Source organism: Chelonoidis abingdonii, chromosome 8, assembly GCF_003597395.2.
Source record: "Chelonoidis abingdonii isolate Lonesome George chromosome 8, CheloAbing_2.0, whole genome shotgun sequence".
Taxonomy (NCBI): domain Eukaryota; kingdom Metazoa; phylum Chordata; order Testudines; family Testudinidae; genus Chelonoidis; species Chelonoidis abingdonii.
The window spans coordinates 52,472,578-52,489,603 of record NC_133776.1 but is presented as its reverse complement, the minus strand read 5'-3'; the positions used below and the strand labels follow the sequence as shown (position 1 = coordinate 52,489,603).

The 17,026-nt window shown below is 57.3% G+C and overlaps 1 protein-coding gene across 3 annotated transcripts in view; it reads left to right on the top strand.

Moving 5' to 3' along the window:
- Positions 1-16,683, top strand: part of TRPM2 (transient receptor potential cation channel subfamily M member 2) — a 60,399-nt gene extending 43,716 nt beyond the window's left edge. For 2 of the 3 annotated variants that reach the window (XM_032772467.1, XM_032772462.1), the window contains 13 exons: positions 128-308; positions 1,337-1,518; positions 1,741-1,873; positions 5,997-6,084; positions 6,725-6,812; positions 7,768-7,919; positions 8,921-8,997; positions 9,233-9,334; positions 11,240-11,326; positions 12,062-12,167; positions 12,860-12,961; positions 14,288-14,404; positions 16,388-16,683. In XM_032772467.1, the coding sequence (XP_032628358.1) occupies positions 128-308; positions 1,337-1,518; positions 1,741-1,873; positions 5,997-6,084; positions 6,725-6,812; positions 7,768-7,919; positions 8,921-8,997; positions 9,233-9,334; positions 11,240-11,326; positions 12,062-12,167; positions 12,860-12,961; positions 14,288-14,404; positions 16,388-16,513 (1,541 nt within the window). In that variant the 3' untranslated portion in view covers positions 16,514-16,683. The other variant, XM_032772466.1, reaches the window with a different exon arrangement.
- The last annotated feature ends 343 nt before the right edge of the window (positions 16,684-17,026 follow it).

The window sequence follows — 17,026 nt, the reverse complement described above, 5'->3', positions numbered from 1 at the left end:
GTTAAGCTGGTCTGTTTAAGGTGGGCTGCTGGGTCCATACAGAGCCGCCCAGATCAGCAGCATGTAAAACACAGCTGGGGCAATGACAGAGCCTGCCACTGTGAAACCCTGGTCTCTTCTCTTGCAGGGGTTAACTTCAATCTTGATCAGTGCAGCCCGAATGGAACAGACCCCTACAAGCCCAAGTGCCCTGAGAGCAATAAGGACAAGCGGCCTGTCTTCCCCGAATGGCTGACAGTCATCTTGCTCTGCCTGTATCTGCTCTTCACAAACATCCTCCTCCTCAACCTACTCATCGCCATGTTCAAGTGAGTCAGACCCAGCACCCCACCCCTGCTCACTGCACCTGTGGGGGGCCATTGCGCAAAGCGAGGGTGAATTAATGCTATTGTAAATGGGGAGTTGTGGTGTCTTGCTTAGCTGATCCATCCCGCTGTCCTGTACTTGAGGGGAGCAGGTGCCCGGACCTGCCTGTGTATGGAAGGATTTGGGGGCTGCAGGTTCACTGACTTCTATGTGTGGGCCCTGGGTGCGCTGACCTGCGTGAGGGGCAGATTGGGGGGGCCCAGGTGCACTGATGTGTAGAGGAAGAGGTTGTGGGGCCCCGAGGTGCACTGACCTATGTGTGTAAGGAGGTGGACTGGGGGCCCCCAGATATACTTGTCTATATGTCAGGGGGGTTGAATTGGGGACCCTGGGTGCATTGAGCTGTGTGTGAGGAGATGGACTGGGGCCCCCAGATGCACTTGGCTATGTGGAGGGGTGTGGATTGGGGGCCCCAGCTGCTCTGACCTGTCTGGGGGGTGGATGGACAGTTCCAGCTTCACTGGCATGCCTGGGAAGGTGGATTGGGGAGTCCCAGCTGCCTTGACCTTCCTGGGGTTGTGGATTGGGGATCCTGGGTGCCCTGACCAGCTTGAGGAGTGGATGTGGGTCCCAGCTGCACTGGCTGGCATGCAGGCTAGTTCCTGGGCATGCTGGCTCAGATGTCAGATGACCTGCTCTAGATGCAAGCCTGAGATACCAGCCAAAAGTGGTGAGGAACCTGGTGAGCTGATTGGGTGCTGTGGTGCAGGCGCATTGTCAGGCCCTCAGGTAAGGTCCACCTGACCTTCCTTTGGGAGCCCGTCCACCCCTCTGTGCCAGGGCCAGCCCCTGTGCTCTGCAAGGCAGCAGGAAGGGAGACGAGGAATGAAAGAAAATCAAGGCTGGAAGCCAGCGAGAAGGGCAGAGTGCAGTGCCTGGGGTGGTGCCCAGTGCTGGCTTGCAGACCCCCTGCCTGGCACCCACTGGCATGACCGTAGCTAATCCCTTGCCCCCTGGGCCCTCCTCCCAGCTACACGTTTCAGCAGGTGCAGGAGCACACCGACCAGATCTGGAAGTTCCAGCGGCACGACCTGATTGAGGAGTATCACGGCCGGCCTTCTGCTCCCCCACCCTTCATCCTCTTCAACCACCTGCAGCTCTTTGTCAAGAGGGTCCTGCTCCGGCAGCCAGCGAAGCGGCACAAACAGCTCAGTAAGGAGTTCCTTTCCAGGCCAGGCCAGCTGTGATGCAGTGGGGCCTTGCCTCCGTTAGGCTGGCTCGAAGGGCTATGGGGAAGCGCTGATGTTCTCCAGGCCAGACTGGGATCTGGAGGAAACATAGTGCCACTGGGGTGTGAGTGGCATGGAATAAGGCCTGGGTCTGAGGGACCTGGGGGTTCTCCTCTGGGTCTCAGCTCTTCGGTTTCTTCTGCAGAAGAAAAGCTGGAGAAGAACGAGGAAGCGGCCCTTCTCTCCTGGGAGATGTACCTGAAGGAGAACTACCTGCAGCACCAGCAGTGCCAGGAGAAGCAGAACATGGAGCAAAAGATCCGAGATGTTGCGCAGAGGTACCGGCCGCTCTTGCCCCGCGTTCCCCTGGAAAAGACCTGTGAGTGTCAGTGCTCTCTGATGTCACGAAGGGAGCTCTGAGTGGGGGGCTTTGGGCAGCTGTCCCCAGGGCCCCCTTCCTAGTCCCCTTGAAGCCGATGAGAAAAAAGGCTTTTAAAACATCCACGTCTACATGCATATCTCATGTACTTCAAGCCCCGGCATCTCCTGATGGGAACCCAGGTAAGCCTGGCTTCTTCACACGCCCCAACAGGGGCTGTGTCAGTCTGGTTCCCCCAAACAGCTACTCCCCTTTCTTGAGAGAGAGGCCCCCCCTGTAGTTCTTTGGTGCTCCAGTGTTCCTGGGCCTTCCCCATCCAGGCGTTTGTCCCTTAACAGCCCTCAAGTGTTTGTGGAGAAGTGGCTTATCCTTTCCTGCTTGTTTCTCCTGACAGCACCCTTTAAACTAAACTCAAGCAGTTTGCACAGTAACATGCCAATAACCAGGTCGACACAGACTATTACCAACCCATCATACCCTGCCCCCACATATGGAGCTGGGATAGCCCAGGGACATTCCCATCCAGTGCATCCGGCTCAGGTGTGACAGTCTGTGGGGGGACTCATCACACTGCTGGGACAATAGATCAGTAATCTTCGTTTGCCTTTCGCAGCCCCTTTCCTTATAAACCAGCTGTTTTGCTCCCATTCCCATCGCCCCCAGCGCGCTAACAGGCTGCTGGGGCTCCCTCCAGAACCTGTCTCCTCAATCAGGGGGCCACTGCAGAGTGAGACACGCTTCTCTTTTCCGTTGGGGCTGCATGTATGGCTCTGCAGTGCTCCAAGCACTAGACCAAGGGATCAATGACTAGTGGCTTTGGGGCTCACAGTGCAGACTCAACCCAAGGTAAGCCGAGCACTTGGTGTATCTGCCACTGGAATGGCCACTGAGCCCTGCTGAGGGTGCATTGCAATGCACTAGGCTTCTCTCCCTGGGTCCCTGGCTGGCACCGGCTGGGGATGCTGCAGGGGCAGTGCACTCAGTGGTTTGAGCAGGCGAGCATCCCTCTGGAGTGACTCCTCCTGTTGACTCAATGGGCTCGAAGTGAACTCCGGAGCAGAGGGATAGGTCAGTGAAGGAGAGCAGTCTGATTATTAGGGCTCAGGTGCACTGGAGACAAGCTGTTAGTTCTCTGGCCCTGGCCACAGGGGGCCCGGCGAGGCCAACGGAAGCCCCTCTGCAGCAGCAGCGGAGCTATAGGGTGGATGTGTGGGAGTGATTTGAGCTCTTGCACATCCAGAGGGTACGTCTGGGGTGTGAGGGAGCAGCTTGGACCTGAGGCTCTGTGAAGAGCCCTGTTCACACTCTAGCACAAGCCTGCATGACATGCGGCCCGGAAGCCGCATGCAGCCCACGTGGGCTCACTGAGCGGCCCGCGGGGGGTGAGTAGGCAAGCAGCGGGTGAGGGAGAGGAGCTAAGGAGGTGAGCAGGCGGTTTGTGGCTGGGGGTGAGTAGGCGAGCAGGGGGTGGGCTGAGGAGGTGAGCGGGCAGGCAGTGGCAGGGGGGCCAGTGAGCCGGTGGCTGAGGAGGTGAGCAGGCAGGCAGTGGCGGGGGGTAGGTGAGACAGCAGCAGGGGAGGAGGCAGCTGAGGAGGTGACCGGGGGAGGGGGGAAAGCTGAGGAGGCAAGAGGGTGGGCAGTGGCAGGGGGAGCAGGTGAGCTGGTGGCTGGGGAGGGGGGCTGAGGAGGCAAGCGAGGAGTCAGTGGCTGACCTGTTCTTCTGATCTGATCTGGCTCCCAGCCCCTCTCCAAGGGTTGCAGCTGTCTGAAGGTGCTGCCTTCCACATTCACACCTATCATAAGCCTGTCTCCCAAATCTGGACCTTAGCGTCCAAAATCTGGGTGCTTAGCATGAACCTCCAAGCTTAATTACCCACTTGAGCTATCTCGCGGCCACCAGACAGGAATTACAGCGCCCTGCCTCGCTCTGATCCCGCCCACACTTTCCCTGGAGGGACCCCCAAGACACGAAGCTCTGAGCTTACTGGCAAGGAAAGAAGTCTTACTTCTCTTCCCCTCCCTCTCCCGACCAGACTTTCCTCTCTGGGCTAACCTGAGATAATTGATGCAATCTCTTACAGATCCAATACCACAACAGCATGTCTCCTCTATCCACAAAAAGAACCCCAAAACAAGGAAACAGAATGATTCTATCTCTCTTCCCCCTCCCATAATTCCCTGGTGCGCAGAGGTATCCTCCGTAGATCTAACACAAAGAGAATTCCCTCCACCCTTGTTCCTTAGCCTAAGCCAGAGAGAAAAACTCAACACGAAAGTCGTAAAAAGACTTATATAAAAAAAGAAGAAAGAAAAAGACCATCAAATTCTCTGCTCATCAGATGAACAAAAACACGGATCATATCTTTAAAGAAAAAAATGAATAAACGAACCTTATTCAAAAGAGATACAATTAAACATTCCAGCAGTTACAGCACATGTAAAACACCCAAAACATAGAAAGCCTAATATGTGTCTTTTTTCTACCTGTACTTACAAGTTGGAAAAAGAAGATTAAAGATATAGAAAGACTTCTCATAGCGAGAGACAGACAAAAGACACAGACCCAAGACAAAGAAGACCCACAAATTCCCTCCCTTAAGCTTTTAAAAAATCCGGTTTCCTGATTGGTCCTCTTGTCAGGTGTTTGGTCCCCTTTGTTAACCCTTTACAGGTAAAAGAAACATTAACCCTTAGCTATCTATTTATGACAACACCTCATTCATTCAACAGGGCAATTGATTACAAAGTTGGGGAAAGATCTTATTCTACTTCTAGCAAAAAGACAGTTTTCTTTTACCTTAATTATACTACCTTAGGGGCCCACTATAACATATTACCAAGGTTCAATACTGCTGTTTCGGTGGGGCAGCACTGAGGAAGGAGGGTTTGTTTCTACAGGGCGGTGGCACCGGGGGGGGGATGTTTCAGGGGGCTGGGCGGAGCTGGGGGCGGAGGATGTTCCGTGGGCCGGGTGGCGCTGGAGTGGTTGTGTTTCAGGGGGACTGGGTGGGGGTTCCGGCGGCACTGGGGGGGATGTTTGGCAGGGCCGGGGGGGTGTTCGGCCCTCAGCTGTTTTCTTTGAAGTAATATGGCCCTCGCTGCTTTACGAGTTGTGCAGGCCTGCTCTAGCAGTTACTCCTGGCACAGTGGCTCCCAGACACTCCTATGCTGGCACAGGTGTCAATGAGAGCAGGATGTGGCCCGCTCTCTGCAGGTCTATAGAGCCGCGCTAAACCTGCTGTCTGCCGTGGCAGAGCTGCTGGCAGGGGAGATGGTAGGTTGTTGCGTGTGGGTGAGACACGCAGTGCGGCTTGGGTGCCTGGTAGCGTTGGGCAGAGCCAAGCAGAAGGCAGGTAGGTGTGTGCCGGCCGTCACCCAGCCCACATCACACCTCGAGGTGAGCTTGCAGCATCCCGCCTCTTGCACTGTGGCCTCCGCTGTCTATGTGATCTGCAGAAATGGGACTCGGCGGCAAACCAAAGGTTACATCACTAGCCAGATGCAGCAGCAAGCGAGCTCCTGAGCAGCAGTTCTGCATGGCTAGTGTGTGTGATCTGCGTGTGCTGTACCTCTCAGTACGGACCAGACTGGCCCTGCTGCCAGCGCAGAGAGGGCAAGAAGCTGGCCCTACTTCCATGCATCCTGCACCACTGTGTGCACACAGGGGCAGGGAGGAGCAGTCCCCCAGCACGGCTGCTGCGGTGCGGACCTCTCTGAGATAGGACGTGCTGCTGTGCCAAGGGATGTGCTGCGTGCACACTCAGCTGTACTCCAGGGAGCGGGGGACACTGAGGCACAACTTTCTGCAGAGGTGCCCCGGGGCAACTCCACCCTGCCTCCTCATCAGCAGCACCCACCAGGGATGACAAACAGTGGGGGGCGCTGGGAAGGCAAAGGCAGGAATTTGGCACTTTGAGCTAGCAGGCGGCGCGAGGGGCAGGATGTCTGTGGGCAGCGCTGCGTGAAGGTATGCAGGCTACCCTGACCCCAGAGCAGCACCTCGCTGGCTGTATGCCGCTGGACGGGACGCCTGGTCTATGTCTCATCCCCCAAGGCTCCTGTCTCCTTTCGCCTGCTTGCAGGGTGGACGTGTTGGTGGAGTTGCTGGATTTGGATCGGGTGAAGAGGACCGGACTGGTGGAGCAGAGGCTGACTGGCTTGGAAGAGCAGGTGAGACAGAGCTCGCGGTGCATTGAGAGGACAGATGTTGTCATGGATGGGCTTGCGTGGAGTGGGTGGCATTTGGGATTGGGGGCTATATAAGGGGCTCTTGGGATTGGGAGTGGGGACTGGTCTGGGGCCTGGGCAGCCGGCCATGTTCAGGATGAGGGGTTCATGGGGGGGGCCGGGAATGGGTCAGAGGCCAGAGACTGGGTCACGGTGAGGATCGAGCAGGCAAAACATCTCATCCAACTACTCTGGGAAGACTTGCACTACTGGGGAGCAATATAGTCCCATCCTACCCCCGAGCCTCAGCTCCTCTTCCATTAGACCCCTGCAGCAGAGGAAGCCCAGCAGAACTGGGCACTGATTTCAGTCCCAAGGTCAGAGGAATTAACTGGAGGGTTACGCTCCCTGAGACCGTCTCCTGCGGGGGTGAGGGAGGTGCTCCAGCCACTGTCCTGACAAAGCGGGGCCATGCCCCTTCTGGCTCTCACAATCATGGTAAAATTGAGCTAAACCAAAATCCAAACACATCCCTACACCTGGAAACGGGGCATCCACGCACCCACCCCCATGTCCAAGCTGAGCCCTGGGCAGGAGCTGCTGGGAGGTGGCTTTCCCTGATGGTTTGCCCTGCTCTGGATAGATGTCGCAGACAGCCAAGACCCTGGCCTGGATCGTGCGGGCCCTGCGTGGGAATGGATTTGGCTCAGAGGAGGACGCGCCCACCATGGGTAAGTCCAGCCAGTCTCCGGCTGCCAGCGTGTGAGACGAAAGACCAGCCTTTGTCTTCTAGGACCCGTTTCTCCTCTCACTTCTCCAGGGTTCCCACCAGGGTCACTCTGCTGGCTCCAGCGCAGGCCTGATTGGTGCCAGTGCAGCCGCCAGGGCTGAGAGCAGGACAGGGCAAGAGGCTCCTGGGTGAGCTGAGTGGCAGGCCCTGCCCCACTGCAGAAAGAGCACAGAGAGTCCTGGATGCCCTGAGCTGGGAGAAGAGAGGAGAGGTTTTTCTTAAAGGGCCTGCTCTTGTTCCCAGGGCAGGCAGCAGGCATTGTGCCCAGGCTGGGAGGTTTTCTGCCAGCTTCTGCATATCCTATATGGTGTGCCGTGGCAGCTGGGTGCTACGCAGTGCAGCAGACTCCTACTAATTTCCCTCCCCATCTCCAGCCCCACTGTACTGGAAATCGTCCTTCCCACCCCTTCCCTGCAGCTCCCCACCTCCACTTGCCCCACCTCCCTCCCATGCTGGATTCCTTCTCCGGGCCCTCGGGATCTGTGCAGGGGGAGCAGGGCTGCGGGATGGGGAGGGGGCAGGGGCAAATGTGTGACTGTGCTGGGGAAGGGAGGAGAGGCAGACCCACTTTTATGGGGGCAGTGCAACAAATTGCAAGTTCTAGGCTCAAATCTTCAGCATCCAATGTCCTGTGCAGACAATGCCTGCCACTGAGGGGGTGGCCAGGGGCACAGGGTCTGAAGCCTACTGGCCCTAGCAGGAGACTTTACAGTGTTCCCAGGCCCAGAGAGTCTGGGTCAGGCCCAGAGAGTGGGGAAGCAAAGCCGTTCTCATGGGGAAACCCAGCTAACCCTGGCAGCAGGTGGCACGAACCCCATTGCTTTCACCCCAACTCTTCTCAGAGATCACGTTCTTCTGCTCCATGGGGGTCTCGGCTCTTTGCATTTGTCTCCCAGTCCCCAGCAAAGCCCCGAAGCTGACGGAGTACTGCTCGGAGGAGAAGCCCGAGGAGACGACAGCTCCGTACCATGTGAGCGCCCGCAACCTCCTCTATCCCAGCTCCTCCACAGTGCGTTTCCCAGTGCCGGACGAGAAGGTGCCCTGGGAGGTAGGAGAGCACTGCTGCAGGGAGCAGGGCCTGTGGATGGGAGACCTGCCCGGAGGAGAGGGGCTGTAGCCTGTGACGCTTGGGGTGTGTTGATGGAAGCATGCAGGTCCAGTGGGCAGAGCACAGAGCTGAGAGCCAGGAACCCCTGTGCCCAGCTCTGATGCTGCCTCATTCGGTGACCCTAAGCCTAAGATGTCAAGCGAGGGGGCTCCAGCCATCGTTAGGCCACGTGGCCTGGGGAGGGAGCTCAGCAGCTTGGCACAGCAGGCCAAGGGGAGTACGAACCTACCTGCGGAATTAAACACTGCACTTTGGGCACTTCCCACGGAGGATGACGGGCTCTCCCTTGCCGTGCCCATGTCTGTGCTGTCCTGAGTCACGTTTCCAGCAGTGAGTCGGGTATTCATTGCAGGTTCCACCCCCATGCCAGCATCCCTCCTGGAGACAGGTGAGACTCCTGCGGCACTGGGTGCACTTGAGGACGTTCCCCAGAGGGCGCTGGCTGGGCTGTACTGCCTTAGCGGTGCTGGGCCTGGGGCTGCCCCATCCCATTGGGAGGCCGGCCCGCTCCCTGGGGATCCCAGGGAAGGCTGAACTAAACTCGGAGCTCAGGGACCAGCTGTGCCAAGAACAGACACCATGTGAGGCTCAGTGAAATGGGGAGGGCAGAGAGGGGCTCAGGGGAGCCGTGGCTTCAGCAGCCCAGGATCAGGCCTTCAATGAATCCTCTCCTCTGAGAGCCCATCTTTCACTTGGCATGTGGTTCTCCCCACCCTCATCAATTTCAGCAGAATTCCTCAGTGTCAGTGCTCCAGGGCTGGGCTCCGATAGGATACCAAGGAGGCCAGTCTTTATCTTCCTCGGAGGGTAGTTTCTCTGGGCCACCTTAGGGTTTGCCAGCTCTCTGGAGGGAGGGGGTTGTGCCGTCCTGGAGCCATTGGCGGGAGCGCTGTGCCCCTGGGCCGGCAGGACGTGTGTGAAGTGGTTTGTGTGCTCTACAGGTGGAGTTCCAGATCTATGACCCTCCCTTCTACACTGCAGACAGGAAGGAGGTGGCTGCGTTGGATCCTCTCAGAGAGTGAGTGTGGGACCAGATAGTCTCTCTCTCTCTCTCTCTGTCTCATTCTCTGAACCCCCGACCTCAATTCCAGCCCCCTGCCTTTGTGTATCCATCTCCCCCATTGGCTGGCACTCTCCTGCTCTCTGCCCAGCCCCGGTTCTCTCCCAGGCCGACTGGCTGGCTCCGTTGGTGTTTGCAGCTGCTCCCCAGTGCCGTGAGCTGAAGAAGACAGGGGCTCTGTTCTGTCTTCCAGCTCCCTGGAGTCTCTTTCGAAGATAAACTACAATGCGATGGACGGACTGATCAACCGGCAGAGCTTCCATGGCACGTACGCCATCCAGAACAGGCTGCCGCTGTGAGTGAGACAGGGAGTGGAGGGGTGGGCTTCTCACACAAACGCTGCCAAAGCAAACTGGCTCTGGTGCCTTGGTGCTCTGGCTCCAGCTTAGTGATACCGTTTTCCCAGGCAGGGGTGACTCCAGGCACCAGCACAGCAAGCGTGTGCCTGGAGCGGCAAGCCACAGGGGCTGCCTGCCCGGTAGCTGTGAGGGCGGCAGGCAGGCGGCTTTCGGCATCGCGCCTGCGGGAGGTCCGCCAGCCCCATGGCTTCGATGGCAATTCGCCAGTGGGGACGCCGATGGCGCGGCATCGGCGGACCTCCCGCAGGCATGCCACCGAATCCACGTGACCAGCACACCGCCCGCAGGCACGCTGCCGAATCTGCATGACCAGCACACCACCCGCAGGCACACCACCGAATCCCCGTGACCAGCGCACTGCCCGCAGGCGCGCCACTGAAAGCCACTTGCCTACCGTGCTTGGGGCGGCAAAAACCATAGAGCCGCCTCTGCTCCCAGGGGTAGGGAAGAAGAGGGCAGCCCAACTTCAGACCAGTCACAAGCCACATGTGCCTCCTGTGGTCTCATAGTGCAGTGCACAGTCACTCAGATCTCATGGGCAGCATGTGAACACCCCCACTGGGGAGCTAGTCCAGGGCCACCCAGAGGGGGTGGCAAGTGGGGCAGTTTGCCCCAGGCCCTGTGAGCCCTGGCCGAGAATCCCTTCCCTGGCTAGAGGCGCCTTTTTAATTTTTACTCAACCGGCGGCGGTCCGGGTCTTCAGCGGCGGACCCTTCACTCACTCTGGGTCTTCGGCGGCACTTTGGCAGCAGGTCCTTCAGTGCTGCGGAAGACACGGAGCAAGTGAAGGTCCTGCCGCCGCTGAAGACTCAGAGCGCCACCCAGTGAGTACAACGCCGCAGCAGGTAGTGCCTTTTTTTATGTCCACTGCCCTGTTTTGCCCCAGGTCCCCTGAATCCTCTGGGCGGCCCTGGTAGCCCCCAGCCCTGCCCCTTCTGCCCAAGGCCACGCCCCCTCCCCCACCAGAGCCCTGAGCTCCCGTCCCCCTGTGGCCAGAGGAGCCCTGGCTGAACCACCCAGAATCCCAGGCTGTGGCTGGCCCAAGCACCAGCCCAACCCGTAGGCCACCGGCCAGCCCAAGCCGTCCCTGGCCATTGGCCGGCTTAAGCTATTCCTGGCCGCCGGCCACCCTGGTTCACCAGCCAGCCCAAGCCGTCAGCTGGTTGAGGTGTGGGGAAAGTCCAGGGAAAGAAACTCTAATGTGTCAAAGCAGGTTCTACAGGAGCAAACATTTCACCCAATGTCACTCTGTAAACTTCTCTCCATGGATGGGGACCAGACTATGTGTCTGATGGTGCCTCTGACACTGCGGAAAATAGTGCCTTTGATCCTAAACCAATCAAAGGTCCATGCAATTGTCGCCTAGAAGCCTCATGACAAAGTGAAATGGAAACAGCCAATGGCTCCCAGGGAAATGGGATGGTGAACATGAACCAAGAGACATGGCCCTTTCTATCCTGGTGGAAGCATTCCCACCTTCCAGTGCGCCCCCTACTGCTCTAGGTAACTCCACTGTGCACTCATAACTAGAAGCCACTGTGACTTCTCCCATCCTGGTGAAGGCGTCTGGAATGTTCGTTTATGTTCATTTCCTGAAACTGAGTTGAGCAATTATCCTTTGATGGTTGGAATTTTCCGAAGCTCCAAGAAGCGAAAACGGGAGTGGAAATGTGTCTTCCTCCAGGGCTGTGCCGAAACATTTCCAGCACCTTTGTTGTTTGCACAAACACAGCATCACGCTGTGACATTGGCCGTTGAGTTCCATGAGCGACGGCGTGATTGAACAAGCCAATAATCCTGGTGAAGGAATACCAATGCCTCTCTGGCTCTTTCTGTGCTAGGAATCCTATGGGCAGGACGGGGTTACGAGGCCGAGGAAGCCTACGCTTCTTTGGACCGAACCATGCGCTGCACCCCATAGTGACATGGTGAGTACAGTGAGTGAGATCTTGGCTTGCACGTCTGGGGACCATTGTCCTGGCACGTGGCAGTTATTGGACTAGAGCAGCACCCTCTACTGGATGAGCTAGGAACGTTATGTCTGTAACGCACGGGGCAGAGGCCTCTGTCATACAGAAGGAAATGTATTGCTAAAACGATTCCTGTTCTTTGTTTTAGATAAAGAGCAGCCTGTTCTTATTTCATAGACCATGGTGCTATTGTGTAGCAATTATATCTTTGATAATTGTCTGTTATTTCTTAGCACTTACAGTAAACACCACTTAATGCTTTCAAAGCACTTTAGAGTCATTAGCTAACTGATGCTCACTGCACCCAGATAGGAAGTATTAGATCCCTGGAGAAGGTAAATGACTAGCCCAAGGCCACATGGTGAATTGGGAGCAGAGAAAGGATTAGACTCCAGAAGTCCCTGGTGTCTGTCTGGCCCACGACCACGCTTAACCACTTGTCTCAGGAGCCGTGCTTTCCCCTTGTCGTCCTGGAAACAGGGCTGGGGGATCTTGGGAAACTGGCTTGTTTTCTAACAGATGTAAAGGCTAGGAGTGTGCAATCTCCTTAGTGACGTTCATGAGAGCCCGGGGTCTCCAGCAAAGTCCATCATGGCCCTCCCTGAGCACTGAAACTGATCTTCACTGTCGTGCCACGGGGAGGTACCGGAGGAGCCAGCTCCCAGGACAGCATGACACATTTCTCTTTTGTAGCTGGAGAAGGAATATGGATGGATCCATTTATAGAAAGAGCCTAAAGAAAATGCTGGAGGTCTTAGTTGTCAAGTCTCCTGTGTCAGATCACTGGGCTCTGCCAGGGGTAAGTGCTAAGGAGCCCATCGACCTGACCTAGGTTTCAAAGGCTCAGAAAATGTAGGTAGAGAGATGTTATTGGCATCACAAGCTATACCCATGTTGCCAAAATGTAAAACATAGACAGGCCCTGTGGGTCACTGCAGGAGGGAGATACAATCTGCCCTCAACTGGGACTCAGTGCATCTTATCCCCCCATGCCCAGAGGTCTCATAATTCTGCCAGAACAGCCCAGTTGTCCATCTGGCCTTAGCCTGTCCAGTGCAGAATGCACCTTATAATGCAATACGATACTACAAGTGGCATTTCATCGTCCCCCAGCCTAGCAGGTGATTAAAAGTCTGTATCATTTTCCTCCTTGTTAGTTTAACAGCCAGTTCTGACTCAAGAGTGTCTGCTCAAAGCCTGGCCTCAGAAATATCATGTGGCAGTGAGTTCCAGAGGTGAATTAAGTTATGTGCAAAACTGTATTTTCACGCACACCTAAGGAGTTTCTGCCATGGGTGTCCCTTCACTCCTTGCCCAGAGCAGACCTGTGGGATGCTCCATGCTTGTTCCCCCGTCTGGGGCAGTGTATAGTTTGGGAACTCCTGCTCCCTTAGTAGCAAGCATGGGGCCTGCTCTCTTTGCTACAGTCAGGGAGAAGTCCCAGCTGTCTGTGCAAACAGTGCCCGGTTGTGATGGTCTGGTTCTGTGCAGGGATCACTGGAGCCAGGGGAATCACTGCCACTGAAGCTGAAGCGGGTCCTGAGGAGGGAGTTCTGGCCACAGTTCCAGAACCTGCTGAATCAAGGTGCAGAGGTATGCTGGGCACGCCGCATGGCACCATGTTTGGGAAGCACGACAAGAGTCAGCCGCACGTTCCCATGATGATAACATGCCAGTTCCTCCCATGCAGGACAGGGTGGCCCCAGAATGGGCCCGGGCGGCAGTTCTGTGTATATGACACTGGTGTGGTCTGCGGAGGAATGGTAGAACAAGCCGGGATTGTCCTGCCAGTCACAACCACCATCGTGTGGGACTTGCTGTGGTTAAGCAGAGTTCCCAGGCAAAGTGCCAGAGTTCCCTTGGGACACCACTGGCTGCAGTACCATCCCATGACCAGGATGGTGTATGTGAAAGCAGGACTTTTCCACAGCCCCCACTCTGTCACCAGGAGTGGCAGAAGTTCTCTATGCGTGGGCGGGACCACCAGTGCCCAAACCCTGTCCCTGTCCCCCATGCTGCCCCTTCTCCCAGAAACCCGACCCCCACACCACCCCTACTCCTAGAAGCCCCACACTCATGCCACCCCTTCTCTGAGGCCCTGCCTCCATGCCATCTCTTTCCTCGCAACACCCATCTCCTGCTCACTCCTCTCCACCCTCTCCCCTTCTCTCTCACCCTAACGGGCAGGGCCGGTGCAACCATTTAGGCGAACTAGGCAGCCGCCTAGGGCACCTAGTGATTGGGGGCACCTAAAAGCCCGCTCAGGTGAGGAAGTGGAGTGGAGGTGCGCTGGGGCGAGGGGGGGGGCGGGGCGCACAGGGGAACTGCTCCCTGCCCTAGATCACCTCCACGCTGCCTCCTCCGCTGAGCACACTGCCCAGCTCTAAGTCTTCTCCAATCGGCACCGCAAGCCTGGGTGGGGAGGAGAATTAGAGCAACACCAGCGTGCTCAGTGGAGGAGGAAGAGGTGCCGAAGTGAGCTGGGGGGGCTCCCCAGGCAGTGTTAGCTGCCACAGAGGGGGTCTCCCCAGGCGGGGTTAGCTTCCGCGGGGGGGGGGGGGTTCCCTAGGGGGGGTTAGCTGCCCCAGGGGGGTCTCCCCGGGTGGGATTAGCTGCAGAGGAAGGGGTAGCTGCTGTGGGGGGGCTCCCCCACATGGGGAGAAGTGGCGGGATCCCCTGGGGGGGGGGGCTGGGTTAGCTGCCACAAGGGGGCAGGGTGCGGGGGTGGTGCAAGGTGGAAGTTTTGGCTAGGACGTGAAACTTCCTTGCATCTGCCCTGCTAATGGGAGTAAAAAGTGGGGGTGCCATGGCCCCCTGGCCTTCCTGTTCTGGCACTCCTGAGCCAGGTGACAGCTGACCTTTTGCTAATATACTGAAACCCAAAGGGAACCCTTCCCCACTGCCCTCTCTATCTCTCAGGTATACAAAGGCTACGTTGATGACCCCAGGAACACGGACAATGCCTGGATCGAGACAGTGGCCATCAACGTGCACTTTGAAGATCAGAACGACGTGCAGATGAAGCGGCAGAACTTGGTAAATGCCTTTTGCCTTCTGTCCCACAAAGCACTAACTTCCATGCGGAAAGGCCTCAGCCCTGAGACAGGGCTGAGCAGGTATCTCTGCAGGGCCTGAGCCAGCATTCACTGAAGTCAATGAAGAGCCTCGTGCCAACTTCAGTGGGTGTGGGATCAAGCTGCAGAGCCCGGGGAATGGCCCAGATCTCAGCAGCGTGGTGGTGTGCTCACATGTCTTGTGGTCCCATTCCATCCTGCTTCTCTGCCTGCAGGTGGGGGGGACCCAGCCTGGACAATGCAGAAAAGGAGCAGGTGAGAGAGGCCTCCTGGATAGCAATGGGGGTGGTGTAGAAATGGAGCTAGGCAGAGGAGAGACAGAGTGAAAGGGGCTGCAAGAGGAGAGAAAGAGGGGAGAGAGGAGAGGCCAGGGTAGGGTTGCTAACCCTCCTGGTTTGGCTGGGAGTTTCCTGGAATCGGGCTCGATCTCCTGGAGGCTACTGAAGCCAATCCAGGAGATCTTAGGGAACTAAAAGTCCAGTGGCGCAGAGGGGCTAAGTCAGGCTACCTATCTGCCCTGGCTCTGCGCCACTCCCAAGAAGCAGTGATATGTCCGGCAGCGGTTCCTAGGAAGAGGCACGGCCGGGGCAGGGGGGGGTCTCTACGTGCTGTTCCTGTCCCAAGTGCCAACTCCGCAGCTCCCATTGGCTGGGAACGTGGAACTGTGGCCAAGGGAGCTGTGGGGGCGGTACTTATAGGCAGGGCAGCACACAGAACCACCTGGCTGCCCATGAGCCTAGGAGCAGCTGATGGACATGCTGCTGCTTGTGGGAGCCACCCAAAATAAGCACCGCCTGGCTGGAGCCTGCACCCTGAACCCTTACTGCACCACAACCCTCTGACCCAGCCCACTCCCGCACCCAAACTCCCTCCCAAAGCCCGCACCCCGAACCTCCTGACACACCCCAACCCTCTGTCCCAGCCCTGAGCCCCCTTCTGAACCCAAACTCCCTCCCAGAGCTCACACCCTGAACCCCTCCTGCACCCCAGCCCTGAGCTCCCTCCTGCATCCAAACTCCCTCTCAGAGCCTGCACCCTGAAACCCCTGCTCCAGGTCAGAATCCCCTCCTACCCCCAAACTGCCTCCCAAAGCCCACACCCCCAGCCTCCTCCTGCCCCCCAACCCCCTGTCCCAGATCTGAGCCTCCTCCTACACTCAAGATCCATCCAAGAGCTCACACCTCAAACCCTCGCCTGCACCCCAACCCCCTGCCCCAGGCTCAGCCTGGAGCCCTCTCCCATACTCTGAACCCCTCGGCCCCATCCCCCAGCCCAAAGCCTGCACCCCATCCCCCTGCCCCAGCCCAGTGAAAGCAGGTGAGGGTGGGGGAGATCGAGCAATGGAGGCAGGGGGGCTGGAGTAAGCAGGAGAGTGGGGCCTCGGAGAAGGGGTAGCGCAGGTGCGGGGCCTTGGGAAAGGGGCAGGGCAGGGGGCGAGGCTAGGGTGTTTGGGTTTGTGTGATTAGACAGTTGGCAACCCTAGGCCAGGGAGAAGCACAGTGGTGGAGCAGGGCATGCTGTTAAGTTTAGTGTGGAAGGACTGTACATGCACCAGCAGGCACCATGAGACCAAGCCCCAGGAAAATTCAATGACTTCCTTCATTTGAAATCTGTTACCTGCCTGATGCTCGCCTCCGCTCAGCACTGAGGGAGAGCAGCCGGGCCATTGCTGTGTCCTGGGGGAGGAACGGCATCTCATCAGTGGGGAGGACATAGCCCCGGGAACTAGCTTTTATTCAACGCCGTTGGAGTCCAATTGTTAAAACACCAGTAGTTAGTGCTTGTGCTAGTGTCAGGTAATCAAGGCTTGGGGAAAACAGCTCCTCCGCCCCTGAGCCATCCCATCCTAGGCTTTGCTGTGCCAGCCACGTGCGGAGTGCAGCTGGAAACACACCCTCTGTGGCAATGTCAGCCTGAGTGTAACATCTTGGATTTCCGCTCCCAGTTTCTCCAGGGCAGGGACCCAGAGCCGTGTGTCCGGTGGCAGCTGGCGGACAACAGAATTCCACTGTACACAAACCACAAGGAACTGCTGCAGAAGGTGACTACTCTTTTGGGGGCCTATTACTGATATTATGGCTGCCACCTGGGATGGATTTTCCGGAGCTGGGAGAAGCATCATGGAGATCTGCTTGCCCGGTCCCCTTATCTCCTGTTGCTCTAGACTGGGGCTTTGGGTGTGTACCTTGGCTTAACCCTCCAGGCTCAGCGAGACCGTGGATAACACGCCATGCTACATGACTCTCCTTCTCACTCTCTTGTGTCATTACTTGCGAGTGAAGGTTACACTCTCGTGAGTCACAGATGGCAGCAGCTTGTGCCAGGCCCTCCTCCTTGCAGGAGCTTCCCCACACAGCTCTGCCAACGCACAAGAAATTTAGCTGGCAACTTCCCCTTTTGTTGTGGCCTTGGCTTTCTCCTGGGCAGAGCCTGACGCTTTGGCTGAGTTAGCAGTGGGTTTGGGATGTGCACAAGTGGGACCTGGAAAGAGACTTAACTCATAGGCCAGTTTTTCCACCCACGTCTGTACAGGTGAAAGGCTGCTGATGTGTGGTGCCACCTAGTATCAGGCCAGGACACTTGC